Genomic DNA, 18,432 nt, shown 5'->3' on the forward strand with positions numbered 1-18,432 from the left:
TCCTCTGCCGTTCCTGCATCGACGACGTGCGAATGCTCGCCTCGAGTGCCGTCGTCCGGCGGATTCCTCGAGCTCGAGGAGCGCGAGCAGTTCTATCGCAGCATCTGATAACATCTCCGCACTCCAAAACGGTCGAGTCAATCTGCAAAAGCGCCGAGTGCAGCAGCCACACCCACCGTCCTCCGTCTCCTTATCCTCTCCGTCCCGCTGCTCGTGCTCTTCACTCTCCTGCCACCATGGCTTCTCTGGACGCTGTCGCCCAGGCTCTCTCGAAGCTCTCCATCTCTCCTGCCGCTACTGTCTCGCATGCGCCCACGAACTCTCCCAAGACCTGGCGAGAGGCCCTAGAGGCTAGCTCGTCTGCCCCGAAGCCTTTTGAACTCACCAAGACGCTTGTGTACAAGCCCAAGACCGCGAAAACCGCGACGCCTGTGCCCGTGTTCTTGATCACGCGAGAAACGTCGGATGTGCCCTCCGGCGCGCTGGGCAAGGTCCTGAACCTGAAGGATCTCCGTCTCGCGTCCGAGGATCTGCTTAAGGAGTTCTTCGCGCTTGACAAAAACTCCCGTAAGTCGTGTTCTCGTCCTTCCACTAATTAGCAACTGGTGCTGAATATATCTTCCGCCCAGTCTCTCCTCTCGCCATCAACTCAGAATCGTACCCTAAACTCACGGTCGTGATCGACACCGCGATCGCCACCGCGACCTCAACATTCGCCGTCCGCGGCCTCTCCTCCGACTCCACCGTCTTCCTCTCCGGAAAGGATCTCACTGCTTATGTGAAGCAGTTCGCGACTGAGGGTGCTCCCAAACTTCACGAGATCGACATTGCCACTATCCAGACCGCTGCGGAGGAGGCTGTCGCGTCAAAACCTGCCCCTGCAGGCAAGCAGGATGCTAAGATCGAGGGTGCTATCCAGATCGCCATCGGTGTCAAGAAAGAGGTCGACTTCCCGACATGGTACACAAACGTGCTCATCAAGGCGGACATGCTCGACTACTACAACGTCAGTGGCTGCTATATTCTCCGTCCGTGGTCGTACAGCATCTGGGAAATTATCCAAGGTATGCACTTGGTTATAATACCGCCAATAACCGTCAACTAACTTGTTGCTCAGAGTGGTTCAACGGCCACATCAAGGCGATGGGTGTGCAAAACTCGTATTTCCCTATGTTCGTGTCGTCGAAAGTGCTGGAGCGGGAGAAGGACCACGTTGAGGGTTTCTCTCCGGAAGTCGCATGGGTAACGCGAGCGTAAGTATATACACACATTGCGGATGAAATGCGTGCTCATCTATATAAAGAGGTACCTCCGAGCTCGAGGAGCCGATCGCCATCCGGCCGACCTCCGAAACCGTCATGTACCCTTGTACGCCCCTATGGCACGACCCAGGAGACGTCGCTGATTCTCGCCTATAGACTACGCCAAGTGGATCCAGAGTCACCGTGACCTCCCCCTCAAGCTGAACCAGTGGAACAGTGTCGTCCGATGGGAGTTCAAGAACCCCCGTAAGTACTCACCACCTGCAGTTCTCAGCTATATTTAACATATGCCCAGAGCCCTTCCTCCGTACCCGCGAGTTCCTCTGGCAGGAGGGCCACACAGCACATCTCACGAAGCCTGAAGCTGACAAGGAGGTTCTCGAGATCCTTGACCTCTACCGCCGCGTCTACGAGGAGCTCCTCGCCGTGCCCGTCATCCCCGGTGTCAAGTCCGAGAAAGAGAAGTTCGCGGGTGGTCTCTACACGACGACCGTTGAGGGCTTCGTCCCCACGACAGGGCGTGGTATCCAGGGCGCGACGTCGCACTGTCTTGGCCAGAACTTCTCGCGCCCGGAGATGTTCAACATCGTCGTCGAGGACCCGAATGACCCAACCGGCCAGGGCAAGACGTATGTCTGGCAGAACTCGTGGGGTCTTTCGACGCGCACGATCGGCGTTATGGTCATGATCCACGGCGACAACCAGGGTCTGGTGCTCCCGCCCCGCGTCGCCTCGATCCAGGTCGTCGTCGTTCCTTGCGGTATCACGGCGAAGTCGACCGATGCGCAGCGCAAAGCTGTCAACGACGCTGCCGATGAGCTCGCTCACAAGCTCAAGAAAGCGGGTCTTCGCGCGCGTGCCGACCTCCGCGAGGGTTACACCCCCGGATTCAAGTTCAACGACTGGGAGCAGAAGGTAAGCTTCGCCCGATCGCCTGCGGTATCTCCTTACTGACACACTCTGGTCAGGGTGTTCCTCTTCGCCTCGAAGTCGGGCCTGCCGACATTGCGAAGAACCAGACGTTGAGCGCGCGGCGCGACACCGGAGCGAAGGTCCCGCTCCCGCTTGCAGACATCGAGACCGCCGTGCCCGCACTGCTCGATCAGATCCAGGCGGACATGTTCAAGCGCGCACAGGAGGTGTACTTCTCGCGCCTGCGCGAGGTGCACGAGTGGAAGGACGTCGTGCCGACGTTGGACGACAAGAACGTCGTCGTTATCCCCTGGTGCGAGGCCGAGGCGTGCGAGGACGACATCAAGACGCGCAGCGCGAACGAGTGAGTGCACTTTCTACGTGCCTGTCAGGCTGTTGGTGTGCACGGGGCTAACAATGCGTATCAGGTCCGAGCCCACGGACGAGCGCGCACCTTCTGCGGGCGCGAAGTCGCTCTGCATTCCCTTCGACCAGTCCCGCTGGCCCAAGATCGAGCCCGGCGTCACCAAATGCGTCGGGTGCGGCAAGGACGCGAAGCGCTGGACCCTCTTCGGTCGTTCGTACTAGTCGGAGTCGTAGGGACACCGCGTGTTTCGACCTTGGGGCTCGTGTGTTACTCTGGGAATGTAAAGAGCAGCAAGCAGATTTTTGACATGTAATTTTTGGGCAACAGCACTTAGCACTCGAGGTCTGTCTGCATCACTGTGGTGAACTAGTAAACCAGGGTGCAACATCTGCAGCACAGTGAACGTACAACTGTCACGAAGCTGAGAACTTCTCCAGAGCTCCGTAGCGCAGGGCGCTTAACCGCTGGCAGCAGGATCGAGACCGTATATCGCTTCAGGAGCCCTAACGTCGGGCTCCGCTGAGCTATCGCTGCGACGAACAACCTCAAAAGCAGCGCAGACATGCTCTGATGCAGCTCCCATTTATTTTATCCCGTCTGGTAGCGTACTGAGTCCCAAAAAGGCAATTTAAAAGTGGTTCGACCCGGGCTCGAACCGGAGACCTCCTGTGTAATCACGTGATCAGATGATCAAACCCGTGTGAGACAGACGTGATAACCAACTACACCATCGAACCGTACTCTCGCTGGAGCAGGCACTTTTTCGTTCAGCACCCTTCTTCGCTCAGCCTCCCGCCGAGATTCGGAATTCTGCTCTTCCTCCGCCCTCGAGCTCGAACCCTCCCGTGTAAAGTAACGCCACACCTTACCACTTACGCCTGTGGTCCTCCTAACCCTCATTGTGCGCATCGAACGCTCGAAAGGTCTTCCCAACATGGGGATTAGCATTGCGTACGGTCTTGCATATATGACATAGTATCCGCTATAAGCTAAATCGCAGTGACAGCATGGTATGCGATTTCTTCTACCCGGGGGTAGGTGGAGTAGAAAACCACATATACATGCTCAGTGCGAACCTCCTTCGTCGTGGCCATAAGGCAAGGGTGTGGCAACTCCAGTGCAAGCTATCTTACTGACGCTTGTCACCAGGTGATTGTCATAACACATAGCCACCCACCAGACCGTGTCGGCATCAGATGGCTGCTTCCCTCGCTGAAGGTGTACTATATCCCTTTCCCGACCATTGCCTCGTCGGCGACCCTGCCCAACTACTTCACGTTCTTGCCGTACTTTCGGACTATCATACTCCGGGAGGGGATACAGCTCATACACGGCCACGCCGGCTTGTCCTCGTTGGCGCAGGAGGCGATCCTACATGCTCACCATATGGGCGTACGGACGGTCTTTACGGACCACAGTCTGTTCGGCTTTGATGATGCCGCTAGCATCCTCACAAACAAACTACTAGAAGGTGCACTGCGAAACGTCGACGCTGCTATATGCGTTTCACATACCGGGTAAGGTGACCACTGCGATGGTCCAGTGCTAAATGCTGATACTTAGGTCGAACAGGCGTGAGAACACTGTATTGAGGTCAAGGTTGCCCCCGGAACACGTCTATGTCATACCCAACGCTATCATAGCCGACCAGTTCAAACCAGCATCTTCGCCCCCCTCCACTGATCCCAGTAAGCTGGAAACAACGACCACGTATCGAGAGTGCTAATCTTAAGTGCAATGACTTTCAGTTACCATTGTAGTCATATCTCGCATGGCCTACCGGAAAGGAGTTGACCTTTTGGTGGCCACGGCACCTCGAATATGCGCCCTTTTTCCTAACGTGCGCTTACTGATAGGTACGTGTCCTCAGGTAAAGGCATGATATATAGCTGAAGCTCAATGCGGTTAGGCGGGGACGGTCCTAAGATGATAGACCTCTTGCAGATGCGAGAAAAATACCTTCTCCAAGATCGTATCGAAATGCTCGGTATGGTCCGCCAAAACGATGTTCGCGATGTAAGATCCGACATTGCGATGTCGCCCGCAGCAACTGATATTGTTATTCTCAGGTTCTCGTCAGGGGTTCGATATTCATGACCACCTCTCTCACCGAGTCGTTCGGCATCGCAACTCTAGAGGCTGCCTGTGCAGGGCTTTACGTGGTCTCCACTCGTGTCGGCGGGTTACCAGAGATCCTCCCAGAAGACGTGATCTCCTTCGCTAACCCAGATGAAGACGGTGAGTCTATTGTCAAGGCGCCACGCCCACCCTCACGCTAATATCTTGTATTGCTTTGGGTAGATGTGGTCCGCGCAATGTCAGAAGCAATTGCGCTAGTAGCCGCCGGAAAGCACGACCGATTCCGTGCCCAAGCATGGATGAAGGGGTACGACTGGAAGGAAATCACCCAAAGAACGGAGACAGTGTATGATTCCGTTCTGAGCTCCACCCCGACCGACTTCTGGACGCGTTTGCATCGGTACGTCTACTTCCCCTGGTCAGACGAAAGCCTTCTTATCAGGCTCTAGCACTCTCGACCTGGGCCGCTTCGCGGGTATCATCTTCGCTATCATATTGCTCGTCGACTGCCTCTTCTTCATGTTTCTCGAGTGGTATCTACCGGAGGACACGTTGGACAAAGTCGAGATGCACTGGGAACACGAGAACTTCGAGGAGGTAAGCACGCGTCCGGAATGTACACATCCCCCACCGAAATTGACCTTTCACAGGCTGTGAGAAATTACGAGGTTAGGAAAGCGTCATGATCTCCAGGACCTGCCTTCCGCTCTCGGCCGGCAGGTGCGCTCCCATTGTATCCCACATCGCACGGAGCAGCTCCTCTCTGGCTATTGCATCTTTCATAAATGGGCTGCGGTTACACGCCCCCACTATCTCGCAGCGCACAACGCCCACGACTGGATATTCGCTCACCGGTTTAGACACTGAAAGCGCTCATTCGGACCGTAATCTGTCAGACATGCATGACTTGAACCTTGATGGAAGCTCCGGCAAGCGCTATACGCCCTCCTCGCGCCTTCACCTTCTCCCACCATTACATGACCATGGACTTACCAGAGGATGAAAAGGCCAACTCATCGTTCGCAGAAGATACCCAACGGACTCGGTTGCAACGGTGGTTCGCGCCTACCAGCGAGTACCTAGCCCATTGGGGGATCGAGACGAATGGGTTCGTGTTCGCTGCGGTTTCGTTGTCGTATCGTGCACTCATCGACCGTGTCAGGATCGATCCCATTCTCCCCGAAGACAGGACGGACACTAAGCTGTACCAGATGTTCTTTGTTTGGTTCTCTGCGAACATGAACGTCCTGGGGTGCGTAATCTCTCGACACATCGCCCGGGAACGTGGCTGCTCAAGTGGATGCTCTGCGTAGATTTGGAACAGGCTCTTCGGGTCCTGCGTTCTTTGGTCTTGGACTGCGGGACTCTTTCGTCATCCTCGGGATAGTGGATTTGATGTACGTTGCCTGGTTCACGGACTACGTCGGTTTAAACCTCAGATATATTGCAGCTCCTGTGTAATCCCGGCATATTTGTGAGGATCCATGTGTCCCATGGCCCAGCAGAATTGATTTTCTATCCTTCCATAGTGCGGTATTCGGTCCCAAGCTAGGCATGCGTTCAATGGTGTTGGCGCGATACTCATGGGGGTAGGTCCATTACATCTTAAACACTCCCTGGTGTGTGCAGTACTGACACGATTGCGTGATAGATACTTCGGGTCCATTATCCCTGGCGCTTTCACTGTATTTTCGATGCAAGGTTTCTTGATTCTGAATTGCATCATCGGCGGCCAGACACTCGCCAGCGTTTCTTCCCACTTGGACGACACGTTGGGGATTATCATCATAGGCGTTCTATCACTCATTGTACGTTTGAAGAGACGTGGTTATTTGATTGCCTCTCGAACGTTTTGACTTGAACTTGAACTTGTTTCAGGTGACGTTCTTCGGATATCGTGTCATTCATTGGTGAGTCGTCTCAACCTCCTTGCAACGATCTGTGCTATACGTAGTATTGTACTATAGGTACGAGACGGTGGCATGGATCCCTAGCGTCATAACTTTCGTTGTGATACTCGGCCTCGGCGGAAAGCACCTCACCCAGGCTCCAGTACCCCCTCCGCCGACAACATCAACTGTCTTGTCGTTCGCTACTACCATCGCGTCTAGTGTGATAAGCTGGTGCATTATGACCCCCGACTATGGCGTGTATCACACGAACAAAGCCTCAAGGTATGTGATCGACTAGCGAAACTACCCTGATACACTTCAACTCCGAGACCCCTTCAGCACACGTATCTTCCTGTACAGTTATGCCGGGTTCTTCCTCTGAAGCGTACGCACATGCGGTCATAGTCTATTGCACTGCCACGCTGACCGAAAGACGAACTAGCTTACCTCGCATCTGCTCGGCGCCGCCTTCGCCGCCGCTGCACCGGGCGTGCCCTCCTGGGAAGCGGGCTTCGATAACGGCAACAATGCTGGGGGCCTCATACAAGCTGTCCTCGCTCCTTCTGGGGGATTCGGCAAGTTTTTGACTGTACTCCTGGCGCTTTCGGTCCCGAGTACATGCGCCCCTACACTGTATACGTTCGCGTCAAGCTTCATGGCGATCCATGCGAGTTTCGCTCGGGTGCCCCGATACGTATATATCTTCATCTCCGAAGCTATGTACGTCCTAAAACACCTTGATCTCCCTGCTAACGCTCAATGCTCGTTTATGGTTAGCCTCATCCCTGTAGCAATAATAGGCGCGAGGCATTTCTATGCAACATTCGTAGACGTTATGAGTGAGCCAAAACGCTTCTTCTCCCGCCGCCGTCAATACTGAAATAATTCGCCCTAGATGTCATCGGGTACTGGAGCATCGTCTTCGCCGCGATTGTCATTGCAGAACACGTCGTCTTCCGGCGAAACGACTGGGAGCGATACGACCTCTCGCAATACTGCCAACCCAACGGACTACCTCTTGGCCTCGCTGCAATACTTGCGTTTTCGTGCGCTTGCGAAATCATCGTCCCATGCATGTCCCAAGCGTGGTATGTCGGGCCTATCGCAAACGCCGGGACAGGCGACATCGGCATCATCGTTGGATTCGCACTCGCGGGTATGGTGTATCCTGCGTTCAGGGCCATAGAAATCGCGTTTTCCGGAAGATAGATGGTTAGCAAATGTCCCTATGTATATTTCTTGTGTTTCGCACCGGCTTTCACAGACGAGTCGTATAGACAAACTCGATGGATAACTTTCAACAGGTACGCCAGGCAACTGCTACGCACCTTTGACCCAGTACTGACCCAACCGCCGTAGTCCCTTGTAGATGAGTACGAAGCTCGAATTCGGTGTTAGATATATGATCTCGGTGAGTGACACTGGTCAAGGTACGACATACTTATTCCAAACACAACTGAACAAAACGAAAGGCACTCTCATATAGTCACCACACCCCGTTCGCCCGATTCGATTTTTTACTTGTGCATTCATACCTCCAGAACTACGAATCCACAGTTGCATATCGCCACAAGTTGTACCTTGCATGAGGATTTGACTTCGCCGCCCAATCTAGTCGCCCGGTGTTCGGACCGTCTCCACGAGCGGCAAAATCAAAGTTGATTTGAGCATCCATCAGCACTTCTCTGCGGTCCACCCTTTACTTCCTCCCACCATTGAGGCAAGTATGGGCTCGTACGAGGACGAAAAGGCCGGCAGCGACGCCTCTCAAGATGTTGTCCCTGCGACCCGCCTGCAGCGGTATTTTGCGTCCACCTCCGAATTTCTTACTCACTGGGGGATCGAGACGAACGGGTACGTACTTTGTTCACCAATGGCTTATCTGTTCACAACTTAATCCTCCTTTCGATAGAATAAACCCGATCCTGCCGGAAGACAGGACGGACACGAAGCTCTACCAGATGTTTTTCGTGTGGTTCTCTGCAAATATCAACATCCTAACGTACGTGATGACTCCGCAGGCGCTTTATAATGACACCGTCCGTTTATCTATGTGACTTGCCACTAGGTTTGGAACAGGCTCAGCGGGGCCTGCTTTCTTTGGCCTCGGCTTGAGGGACTCGTTTATTATCCTCGTTATAGTGGACCTCATGTGCGTGATCTCAGGCCGCAGAACTGCTGAATTGGCTCTCAGACGTACCACAGCTCCTGCATAGTTCCGGCTTATTTGTAAGGTGACATGCGTAGCACCCTGGGAGGCGCCTGACTAACACTCCCTTCTACGTCAGCGCTGTCTTCGGGCCCAAGCTAGGCATGCGCTCGATGGTGCTTGCGCGCTACTCGTGGGGGTAGGTGAAACTCAGCTCTGAGGATAAGCTCTAGTGGTGGACGCTGACGGCGTGTGTGGCAGCTACTTCGGGTCTATCCTGCCTAGCGCGTTCACGGTGTTCTCGATGCAGGGATTTATGATCCTGAACTGCATTATCGGTGGTCAGACTCTCGCGAGTGTGTCCTCTCACCTGGATGATACGCTTGGGATAGTGATCATAGGCGTTCTGTCGCTCATCGTACGTCAGGAGGAGATGTGCTTTACGGCCTGATAACTAACATATGTCCAGGTCACATTCTTTGGGTACCGCGTTATCCACTGGTAAGTCCCGCCCAGCACGTAGATGGACCATTGTCAGTTGAGCCTATTCGCAGGTACGAGACGGTGGCGTGGATACCGAGCGTTATCACCTTCATAGTGATGCTCGGACTGGGCGGTAAGCACCTCACGGAGGCCCCGACGCCTCCGCCACCATCGGCAGCTGCGGTCCTGTCATTCGCCACCACCACGGCGTCCAGCGTGATCAGCTGGTGCATGATGACGCCCGACTACGGCGTATACCATAGCGGCAAAGCATCCAGGTAGGGAGACCAACGTCACTCCCGGCGGTCATTGTATTCTGACTTTCCACAGCACGCGAATATTCCTGTACAGCTATGCCGGATTTTTTATTGCGAGCGTAAGTGCACCAGTCAATTTACCTTGACAGCAAAACCGACCACGACCGTGTCTAATAGCTGGCGGCACACATGCTCGGCGCCGCGTTCGCTGCTGCCGCCCCGGGCGTGCCCTCCTGGGAAGCAGGTTTCGAGCAGGGCAACAACGTCGGCGGGCTCATCCAGGCCGTCCTCTCCCCCTCCGGCGGGTTCGGCAAGTTCCTGACCGTGCTGCTCGCGCTGTCGATCCCGAGCGCGTGTGCGCCTACGATGTACACATTCGCGTCCAGCTTCATGACGATCCACGCGTGGTTCGCGCGGGTGCCGCGATACGTCTACACGTTCATCTCCGAGGCTATGTGCGTCCTCCGCAGTCTCTCGACAGTTCTGCCATGCTGACTCTTGAACCAGCTTGATTCCTGTGGCGATCGTTGGCGCGAAGCACTTCTACACTACGTTCGTGGACGTCCTCAGTGAGTAGCTCACCTACTTCCTGGCACACGGTAATGCTGACTACCCTAGGCGTCATCGGATACTGGAGCACCGTCTTCGCCGCGATCGTCATCGTCGAACACCTCATCTTCCGCAAGAACGACTGGGAACGGTACGACCTCTCGCAGTACTGCCACCCCAAGCAGCTCCCCCTCGGCATCGCCGCGACTCTCGCCTTCCTCTGCGCATGCGGCATCATCATCCCCAGCATGTCGCAGGCGTGGTACGTGGGCCCTATCGCGAACGCGGGGACGGGCGACATCGGCATCATCGTCGGGTTCGTGCTCGCGTGCATGGTGTACCCCGCATTCAGGGTTGTAGAGCTCGCGGTTTCGAAGAGGTAAAGGAAGATGTATTACATGTGGCTACAGTTTGTATTTTCTGGGTTTTGCGGCGGCAGACGCTTGTATGGCGACGAGCCGCGGGGGTAGCAAGTGGGTGTATGCGTGCGATATCCACTGGGGGCACGGTCAGTGTTGTTCCTATAGTGCGGCGATGTCTGGCACTTACCTTGCAAGCGAGCGGTCGTGTGTCGCGCGGGTCGATGATCTCTTCGATGCCGAACATCTGAGCCGTCCGGAGCGGATCCCGCACGTCCTCAAATTGTGCCAGCAGGTCCTTCATCATCTTCTCGCGCGCGGCTGGCGTCGGAGCGCTGTCGAGCTGCCGTTTGTACGCCGCCTCCACTCCACCTTCGAGCGGCAGACTGCCCCAGTCCGCTGACGGCCTGTGCGCGTTGTCAGGAGGGGGCTCGAGGGTTGCTGACAAGTGGCGGGACGTACCATGCCACGCGAGTGTTCAGCCCGTCGCCTGAGTCGGCGACCGCGCCTCCTGCGACGCCGAACGCACGGCGGATGATCACGGTAAATATGGGGATGGTGGCATGGTAGAGTGCTGCCATAATCGCGGCAGCGTGGCGGATTGTAGCCGTGCGCTCTGCCACAGAGCCTGGAAGGCATTGGTGAGTGGTCTCGTGGGGAAAGCGCATATGTTTATACCTATAGCGAAGCCCGGCTGATCAACCAAGTTCAGAAGCGGTATGCTACAGGGCAATAGTCAGTGATACAAGCTCGAGCGTAAATAGAGATAGCACGCGCCCAAATTGGTCGCACAAGTTCACGAAGCGCGCCGCTTTCTGGTTTCCGAGAGCGTCAAGTGCACCTCCGCCAACAGTACAGTCGCTGGTGAGAATGCCTACCGGCATTCCTCGAAGCCGTGCGAGTCCGGTAACGACAGAGCGTCCCCAAGTTGCCCCGATCTCGAAGAACGAGCTTGTAGACGCAGTATGTTGGTCGCCGGGGCTGGCGTCCACGCGATCGACAAGAAGCTGCACAAGTTTGCGGATATCGTATGTCCTGGCCCGGCGACGCGGAATGATGCTGATCAGCGCCTCCTCCTTTCTGTCTGCTGGATCGGACGAAGCGACCACAGGTGGCATAGCATGCACTGATGAAGGGAGAAATGATAGGAACGTCCGGATTTGCAAGAATGCGTCTAGTTCGGAGTTGGCAACGTTGTCAACGGTGCCGTTACGTCCGTGGATTTCCCATCCGCCTAGAGCTTCTTTGGAGAGGTCCTCGTAGGTAGCCTGCTTCACAACCGGAGGCCCTGCAGCAAAAAGCTGGAATTGTCTGAGCGACACCTGTATAAGGGCTTGAAGGGTTTAAACACACCTGGCTCAGTCCTTTCACCATCACGCTACACACACAATTCCATGAGCTGGCGGTCTCAGGACAAACCGGGGCACAGCACCTGAAATGACTGATGACGGCTTTGGCAGAGGCTAGGCCAACGACGGGCCCCAGTAATGCGCTGGCCACAGGGACGGTAGCCATCGCTGTCATACTCTGGCCTAATCCAGCTAGAGGTGGGATATATGTTGCGCCTAAAGTGAGGTCTGTAAAGTCGCTTTTGATCAGTAACGCCATTGAAAGGTCGCCTCAGTATACGTACAGGTCGCCACGCTTCCGCCTCCACTCGATCCATCAAGCAGCCGTATCTAAGAGTATGTCAGTGATAGGGTTAACCCCTGTAACTGGTCGGGACGCACAAGAGGTACCCTGTGCTGCGTTGCAAGGGCCTGAGGGGGGGGGGAGTTAGACCGTGCCTCCAAGCCACAAAATGAGTGACGACCAGAAACGTGAGAGTCACTCTCGCTGAGACATACGACTCCTACCCAGAACAATGCTCGCGGGATATCCCGAGACTCTCACTGTTGCCACTCACTCTCAGTGGGAGTTGTTGGTCGCAGTGAGAGTCACTCTCACAGACTCTCTGGTATACACTCCCACAAATTCGACGAGACCGGTTGGCTACATACCTCACCGTGTGCGGCCTTGCCTTGAATGCCGCCATCGGCATGCCCGCCCCGTACGCTGAAGTCGTCCGCCGCTACGAACACCTTCCTGCTGTCGATCTTGCCCCAGCCTAGGACCATGTTACTGGGGGGATACGGTTAGACCGCGCTGTCCTGTCCATGGTAGAGCATCGCGCAGACGTACGCGGGGAGATAGTCCTTCATCTTTCCTGTCGTTTCGTCGAGGATTGGCTTGCCCGTGAGGGAGCCGACTTCGTTGAAGGAGCCGCCATCGAGCAGCGCGCCGAGCCTTTCGCGCACCCAAAGCTTGCCGTTCTGCTTCTGCCGCGCGTATCCCTTGTTGTCGGGATTGGGGGTTCGTATGATCTGCTGCGTTTGCCGGATCCTCGCGACAGCATGCTGGGTGGAAGTGGGATGCAAGGTCAGAATGAGGCGCTGTGGCTGAACGCAATGCGGGGGAGTACCTTCCAGGTCACGCCATCATCGGCGTCGGGAGCTGCCGCGCCGTCAGACGAGGTCGTCGACGTCGGTTCAGACGTTGCCAGTCTGCTCTTCCTCCCTTCGCTCATGGTGTGGTCGAACTGTGCGACAAACCTCGGACACAACACGTCCAACGAACGGCTACCGGGTGCAACGTCTCCGAGACCGTAATGGTGGCTGTTGGTCACGATGGTTCCCACCAACCGTACCCGAATCTGAATCACGCGCTCATATGATGTCGACGACTTCGAGGCTAAGCTCCTTTCTAAGCTCGCGCCGTGAAGAGGACTCCCACTGCGAAGCAGCCCGTCGAGCTGAAGAACGACGACAGCATGAGCAGGCGTAGCCCGAAGCTCCTTGTCGCAAACCGGGGCGAAGGTGAGAGCATTTGTTATTTGCTAGTCCGCACAAAACGCTGAAAGCCTTCGAACTACGTGCTAGTTGCGATTCGCATATGTCGCTCTGCAACCGAACTCAGATGGCGTACGGTCGCGCTATTCACGGAGAACGACGCCTCTCATGCATCGTATGCCGGTGAAGCTGTTCTTTTGGACTCCCCTGCGCGGTATATGGACCCAGAGCACATCGCTGAGATTGCACGTCGGTAAGCGGGGATCTCGCCTCTGTTCAATGAAGAATAGCTAACATTACGTGCTCTCGCAGAACTGACTGCACACACGTCCACCCCGGTTACGGATTCCTCAGCGAGAGCCCCAAATTTGCCTCGCTCTTTGGCAGCTATCCGGCTGATTCCAAGTCGTATGCCAAGCCCATCACTTTTGTAGGGCCCTCTGTTGAGGTCCTCGAGATTGCTTCGGACAAGATGCGTTCGCGGGAGCTCGCGACGTCTCTGGGTGTGCCCGTCGCACCCGGGGCCCATGTAGCATCCGCTGACGACGTACGAACGTTCGCCAAGGCAAATGGGTTTCCTGTAGTCATCAAAGCCCTTGACGGCGGTGGCGGACGAGGCATCCGCCTGGCGCATACCTTAAACGAGGTAGAGGACGCCTTCCGGAGGTGCATCGGGGAGAGCGCTTCGCGGCTTGTGTTCGTGGAGAAGGCGTTCGTTGGTCCCGGCTGGCGCCATGTGGAGGTACAGATTGTGGGCGATGGTACAGGAGCCGTAACGCATCTGTGGGAAAGAGAATGCAGCGTTCAGCGAAGGTGGGTATTTTTAGCTGGTTATATGCTCTATGGAGACTCATGTACGCAGGTTCCAGAAGATCGTTGAGGTGTGTGATGACGCATATAGTGTTCATTTGTCGTGAGGAGCTGAGCGACATGGTACCAGATGGCCCCGTCCACTCTTCCGCGCGAAACGGTTGAACCGCTCTTACAAGCTGCGCTAAAGATGGCGCGTCACCTCCAATACAAGGGTTTGGGCACCTTCGAGTTTCTCGTCAATGGCCAGTCGCACGGATGGATCTTCCTGGAGATCAACCCCAGACTGCAAGTCGAACACACGGTTACTGGTAGGCTCCAAACACGACATTCACCTCACAAACGCGTGCTCAACAAATTTACAGAGGAAGTCACGAATTTGGACCTCGTACGGGTGCAATTACTGCTATCTCAGCCTGGGGCTTCCCTTTCCTCGGTGTTGCCTACGCATGCACCTACACCGCCCCCACCACAAGGCCATGCCATCCAACTACGCCTGGTAGCTGAAGACCCTCAGAAATCCTTCCGGCTATCTACGGGGACCATCCGTCCTGCAGACGCATCCTGGCCAGCTGGCCGGGGCGTTCGCGTTGACACATGGTTGGGGACCGGCCCCCATGGTTGCCCTCACCCCCAGTGGACGATCGGTGTGGACTTCGACTCCCTCTTGGCAAAATTGGTAGTCCATGCTGGAACATTGGAGGAGTCGACCGCCCGCGTGCTGAGAGCCTTATGCGAGACTCGCGTTCAGGGAGATGTCAAGACGAACGTGGAGCTCCTTGCCGGTGTTATGAGTCATGCGGACTGGACCGCAGGGAAGATGCATACCCGTTGGCTCGAGGATCATGTCGATGAGGTCCTGGCCCTCGGGAGGCAGCAGCTCTACCGTGATGTACATGTTTCAAGCTCGACATCGCCTAATCACTCAGACCGGTCCTCGAGCGACGCGGATGGTGCGCCAGGGACTGTCTTACTGCAACCCGGTGCATCATTCCAGCTTTCACTGTCCTCCGCCTCCCAGCCTTCGCCAGCGGGACAGGCACAGAAACATACTTTGGTCTTGTCATCTTTGGGGCATAACGCATTCCCTAGCCAGCTCTCGGGGACGATCACCACTTCGCTCACCTCGGCGCCGCTGTCGTTCTCCTTGACGCAGCTCTCTTCTACCGCGACATCTTCGCACATCGAACTCGCCAACCCGCAGGATCCCACACATATCGCATCCCCTCTGTCAGGCAAGATCGTGGAGCTCCACGCGGCTCTTACGGAAGGCTCAGAGAACGGGAGTTACGTTCACCAAGGAGAGGCGTTGGTTGTGGTGTCCGTGATGAAGATGGAAAGCGTCGTATCTGCACCCGTCAGCGGCAACGTCGTGAGGCTCGGAAGAGGTATCGAGGTCGGCGTGATTGTGGGTGAGGGGACGTTGCTCTGCGTGCTTGGTCTTGGAGAAGGGAGTCTGGCGCGTTTGTAACTGGTTCGATAAGCAAGAGGAATGGTTTTTTCTGTCGTGCGCTCTGCCGTTTCACCATTATGTCAGGGCAGAATTCTGCGTTGCTGTGAGTGCGAAGGCAGAGGAGAGTCGCAAGAAGCATCGAGAACGCACGCGACGCGACGCGCCTGTACGATGCACGTGACCGCGGTAAGAGCTACGTGGTCCGCCACGCGGCGAGTGAGGTCACTCCTCCTGCTTGTTCTTCCCCACATTCTGCCGTCGTCTCTGCTCTGCCTGCTGTACTTCTATCGCTCTACTCACCTCCAGTCTCTTCAAGATGTCTTTCATGGATGAGATTCGCAAAATCCCTCCGGTCACTCGGTTTCTCTGTGCCTCCTCTCTCGCCGTCACTCTGCCAGTCCTCCTGCAGATCTTGCCAATATACAAGGTCGTCTTTGTGAAGGAGTTCGTTACGCAGAAGTTTGAGGTGAGCTTCTATGTCTGTGGTTGAATGAGAGAGAAGTCTGGCACTGCGGAGGTATGCGATACTCACGTCCTGCTGTAGATTTGGAGAGTATTTACGAGCTTCTTCTTGGGAAGTGCGTACTCAATCTTGTCCGACTATAACCCATGTCGGTGCTGACTTTATCTTATAGGCTCAGGGATCAACTTCATCTTCGACCTTGCCATGCTCTAGTGCGTACGACTCTGTCGTAATCCATGATGATACTGAGCACCGCGTACTTGCAACTAGTCGAAATTCCAATGAGCTAGAAGAGACACACTTCCCCCGCCGCTCTTCAGACTATGCGTGGCAGCTCTCCCTCGCAGGACTCGCCATCCTCGTACGCCCAACCCACTCATCTCACTACTGTCATTCGCATTGAACTATTTCTCACCAGGGTCTCAATATCCCCCTCGGCACCTTTGTGCACACCCGCGCGCTCCTCCTCGCGCTCACCTACGTCTCCTCCCGGCTCGCCCCACCTGGGTCCCAGACATCCTTCTTCGGGCTCATCACCTTCCCCGTCATCTACCTCCCCTACATGCTCGTCGGCATGGACCTCCTCATGGGCGGCCCCGGCGCCGCTGCCATCAGCATCTCTGGGGCTGTCGTCGGCCACCTCTGGTGGTGGACTGTCTTTGACACCGGCTCGCTCAGGGCTGCAGGTACGGCGCCGGCGTGGCTGCGCGGGTGGTTCGGGGAGTCTGCTAGTGGGGGCGCGACGGGCGGGGTCGGGGGTGTTGCGAACGTCGGTGGGGGCGTGCATGTTGTGCCCCCACGGAGGGTCAGGGAGCAGGCTGCTGCTGCTGCGAGCGGTGTGGGAGGATATAACTGGGGTTCGGGTCGTCGGTTGGGCGAATGAGAGCGGTGTTTTTGGTGATAGCGGTCAGTTCATGGCTACCCAGTACTCATAGAGTCTTCCTGATCATGCTTTCTGTTTCTGCAGGTTCTATTGCTACATGTTCTTGTGCTATATATCGGGATGAATGGCATGTATACTCTCACATCTTCGATTCTCTGCGCTGGACATCACAGACGGAAAAGTCGCACAGTAGGTCTTCCTCTGTATGGGTTTAGTAGACTGAATGGGTCCAGCGCGGTGCTGCTCACCTAGCATACAACCACTTTTAACATCGTCAACGTCTTCTCATTCGCTCTCCTTCGCGCCGTATTGCTCCCAGTACTCCTGCATCTTCGCAAGCTCCTCCGTCCGTCCGTGCTCCTGCAGCCACTTCATGAGGTCCTTCATCCGCAGGATCGTCGGCACACGCCCCTTCCCGCCCAGCAGCGCCTCCACCTCCGCAAGTGTGCTCTTCCCCTCCTTCCCCACTTCCTGCCTGTCGAGCATCAACACCGCGCCAACGACCTCGCCCCCCTCCTTCGTCACAGTCTCAATCGCCTGACGGATCGCCGTGCCCGCCGTCGCGACGTCGTCCAGCACCAGCACGCGCTTGCCCTTCACCGGCGCGCCCACGAGGATCCCGCCCTCCCCATGATCCTTCGCCTCCTTGCGGTCGTACGCGAACCCGACGGTGATGCCGTGGTCGCGGTGCAGCAGCAGCGCGGTCCCCGCCGCGAACGGGATGCCCTTGTACGCGGGCCCGAAGAGCACGTCGAACGCGGGCAGCCCGGGCGACGCCTTGAGCGCGCGCGCGATCGTCGCGGCGTACGCGGAGCACAGCGTGTCGAGCACGGGCCCGGACGCGAGCAGGCCGGCGTTGAAGAAGTAGGGCGAGGTCCTGCGCGGGGCGGGCGGGAGGGTGAGGGTGAGGAAGCGGTTCACGGGGAGAGCGGCGCGCAGCCTAGGGAGGGGACGGACCGGCCTGATTTGAGGGTGAAGGTCCCGAACTTGAGCGCACCGGCGGACATGCCGTGCTCGATGAGCTCCGTCTGGTATTTTTCGAGCGACATGGTGAGTGGGAGGAGGGGATCGTCGCGGCGATGGAGGTCGAGATGCAGGACGGGAAAGACGGTTCACGAAAACGAGCTTATCGGCCCGCGGGGAATACTTACTGCGTTTTAACGGCATGTAAGTGCCCATTCAAAAACGGTAAGGTTTGGGTTTTAACGGCCGCCTGGCGAAATGGCATCGCGTCTGACTACGATGCTTACGTAACGATCAGGAGATTGCAGGTTCGATCCCTGCGGTGGTCATTTTGTCCTTTTCTTTTTTACAGCGTCAATGCTATGTTTTTGCGATTTTTACATATCTCCATAGGTGCAGACTGACGTTTCGTATCTTCTCTCACTTATTCAAGTTTTCTAAAGGTGATTTACGAGCATACGGCGTGCCGGAACACGAGCAGACACCGGCGCTCGTACCGGGCCCCTGCTCCGGAACGCAGCGAGATCCGACGCTGTTAGACTGAACCTCCACCGGGATGTATTCATAACCACTTCATCTCTTCCACTCACGGTGTTCCGCTTCCTTCTCCCGTATACAGCATATACTCACGTCTGGTGAGCTGTTTTCGCTATTGCAAGGGATGCAGTACCTCAACTGACCAAACATCCGCCAGCTGCCTTGCAAAGAGCCGAGGGAGAGCGC

The 18,432-nt window shown here is 56.2% G+C and overlaps 7 protein-coding genes and 2 non-coding genes across 9 annotated transcripts; 6 read left to right on the forward strand and 3 right to left on the reverse strand.

Annotated features, from left to right (window-relative positions):
* The first annotated feature begins 6 nt into the window (after positions 1–6).
* TRAVEDRAFT_30355 (prolyl-tRNA synthetase) lies at positions 7–2,945 on the forward strand. The gene is made up of 8 exons (XM_008042740.1): positions 7–567; positions 630–1,064; positions 1,118–1,253; positions 1,304–1,368; positions 1,419–1,508; positions 1,558–2,177; positions 2,231–2,538; positions 2,603–2,945. The coding sequence occupies exons 1-8, from the start codon at positions 237–239 to the stop codon at positions 2,760–2,762; spliced, it is 2,145 nt and encodes a 714-aa protein (XP_008040931.1). The 5' UTR covers positions 7–236; the 3' UTR covers positions 2,763–2,945.
* Positions 2,946–3,176: 231 nt separating this feature from the next.
* On the reverse strand, positions 3,177–3,278 carry TRAVEDRAFT_t159. Its single transcript has one exon. It is a non-coding gene; the product is annotated as a tRNA-Val (tRNA).
* A 324-nt stretch (positions 3,279–3,602) lies between these two features.
* TRAVEDRAFT_38781 (glycosyltransferase family 4 protein) lies at positions 3,603–5,306 on the forward strand (the record flags this gene model as incomplete). The annotated part of the gene is made up of 9 exons (XM_008042824.1): positions 3,603–3,638; positions 3,691–4,058; positions 4,114–4,229; positions 4,290–4,397; positions 4,451–4,557; positions 4,611–4,779; positions 4,843–5,020; positions 5,070–5,217; positions 5,271–5,306. The coding sequence occupies 9 exons, from the start codon at positions 3,603–3,605 to the stop codon at positions 5,304–5,306; spliced, it is 1,266 nt and encodes a 421-aa protein (XP_008041015.1).
* Positions 5,307–5,603: 297 nt separating this feature from the next.
* Positions 5,604–7,721, forward strand: TRAVEDRAFT_50029 (uncharacterized protein; the record flags this gene model as incomplete). The annotated part of the gene is made up of 12 exons (XM_008042874.1): positions 5,604–5,728; positions 5,783–5,872; positions 5,934–6,017; positions 6,071–6,094; positions 6,150–6,209; positions 6,272–6,428; positions 6,499–6,530; positions 6,588–6,672; positions 6,732–6,794; positions 6,955–7,232; positions 7,290–7,351; positions 7,408–7,721. 12 exons carry the CDS (start codon positions 5,604–5,606, stop codon positions 7,719–7,721), a joined length of 1,374 nt encoding a protein of 457 aa, XP_008041065.1.
* A 510-nt stretch (positions 7,722–8,231) lies between these two features.
* Positions 8,232–10,343, forward strand: TRAVEDRAFT_59849 (cytosine-purine permease). Its single transcript, XM_008043106.1, has 12 exons — positions 8,232–8,366; positions 8,425–8,514; positions 8,581–8,664; positions 8,718–8,741; positions 8,801–8,860; positions 8,923–9,079; positions 9,131–9,162; positions 9,216–9,422; positions 9,475–9,520; positions 9,579–9,856; positions 9,909–9,970; positions 10,020–10,343. Exons 1-12 carry the CDS (start codon positions 8,239–8,241, stop codon positions 10,331–10,333), a joined length of 1,482 nt encoding a protein of 493 aa, XP_008041297.1. The 5' UTR covers positions 8,232–8,238; the 3' UTR covers positions 10,334–10,343.
* An 11-nt stretch (positions 10,344–10,354) lies between these two features.
* On the reverse strand, positions 10,355–12,875 carry TRAVEDRAFT_73408 (propionyl-CoA carboxylase; the record flags this gene model as incomplete). The annotated part of the gene is made up of 12 exons (XM_008043107.1): positions 10,355–10,447; positions 10,500–10,716; positions 10,772–10,937; positions 10,988–11,031; positions 11,087–11,610; positions 11,663–11,687; positions 11,742–11,886; positions 11,943–11,988; positions 12,040–12,069; positions 12,310–12,430; positions 12,491–12,705; positions 12,771–12,875. 12 exons carry the CDS (start codon positions 12,873–12,875, stop codon positions 10,355–10,357), a joined length of 1,731 nt encoding a protein of 576 aa, XP_008041298.1.
* Positions 12,876–13,355: 480 nt separating this feature from the next.
* On the forward strand, positions 13,356–16,076 carry TRAVEDRAFT_22061 (uncharacterized protein; the record flags this gene model as incomplete). Its single annotated transcript, XM_008042677.1, has 9 exons — positions 13,356–13,390; positions 13,450–13,950; positions 14,000–14,018; positions 14,078–14,258; positions 14,313–15,359; positions 15,485–15,503; positions 15,707–15,866; positions 15,945–15,978; positions 16,036–16,076. 9 exons carry the CDS (start codon positions 13,356–13,358, stop codon positions 16,074–16,076), a joined length of 2,037 nt encoding a protein of 678 aa, XP_008040868.1.
* Positions 16,077–17,031: 955 nt separating this feature from the next.
* On the reverse strand, positions 17,032–17,795 carry TRAVEDRAFT_128636 (orotate phosphoribosyltransferase; the record flags this gene model as incomplete). The annotated part of the gene is made up of 2 exons (XM_008043108.1): positions 17,032–17,623; positions 17,704–17,795. The coding sequence occupies 2 exons, from the start codon at positions 17,793–17,795 to the stop codon at positions 17,032–17,034; spliced, it is 684 nt and encodes a 227-aa protein (XP_008041299.1).
* Positions 17,796–17,953: 158 nt separating this feature from the next.
* TRAVEDRAFT_t145 lies at positions 17,954–18,038 on the forward strand. Its single transcript has one exon. It is a non-coding gene; the product is annotated as a tRNA-Arg (tRNA).
* Positions 18,039–18,432: the final 394 nt, after the last annotated feature.

The sequence above is a fragment of the Trametes versicolor genome (assembly GCF_000271585.1).
Source record: "Trametes versicolor FP-101664 SS1 unplaced genomic scaffold TRAVEscaffold_9, whole genome shotgun sequence".
NCBI classification, from domain to species: domain Eukaryota; kingdom Fungi; phylum Basidiomycota; class Agaricomycetes; order Polyporales; family Polyporaceae; genus Trametes; species Trametes versicolor.

Excerpts from the sequence above, each read along its gene's own strand:
- TRAVEDRAFT_30355 (XM_008042740.1), top strand. The coding sequence starts at position 237 with ATGGCTTCTCTGGACGCTGTCGCCCAGGCTCTCTCGAAGCTCTCCATC. Across the intron at positions 1,509-1,557 it reads ATGGGAGTTCAAGAACCCCC|AGCCCTTCCTCCGTACCCGC; the intron begins GTAAGTACTCAC and ends ACATATGCCCAG. Across the intron at positions 2,178-2,230 it reads TCAACGACTGGGAGCAGAAG|GGTGTTCCTCTTCGCCTCGA; the intron begins GTAAGCTTCGCC and ends CACTCTGGTCAG.
- TRAVEDRAFT_59849 (XM_008043106.1), top strand. The coding sequence starts at position 8,239 with ATGGGCTCGTACGAGGACGAAAAGGCCGGCAGCGACGCCTCTCAAGAT. Across the intron at positions 9,857-9,908 it reads ACGTTCATCTCCGAGGCTAT|CTTGATTCCTGTGGCGATCG; the intron begins GTGCGTCCTCCG and ends CTCTTGAACCAG. Across the intron at positions 9,971-10,019 it reads TACGTTCGTGGACGTCCTCA|GCGTCATCGGATACTGGAGC; the intron begins GTGAGTAGCTCA and ends TGACTACCCTAG.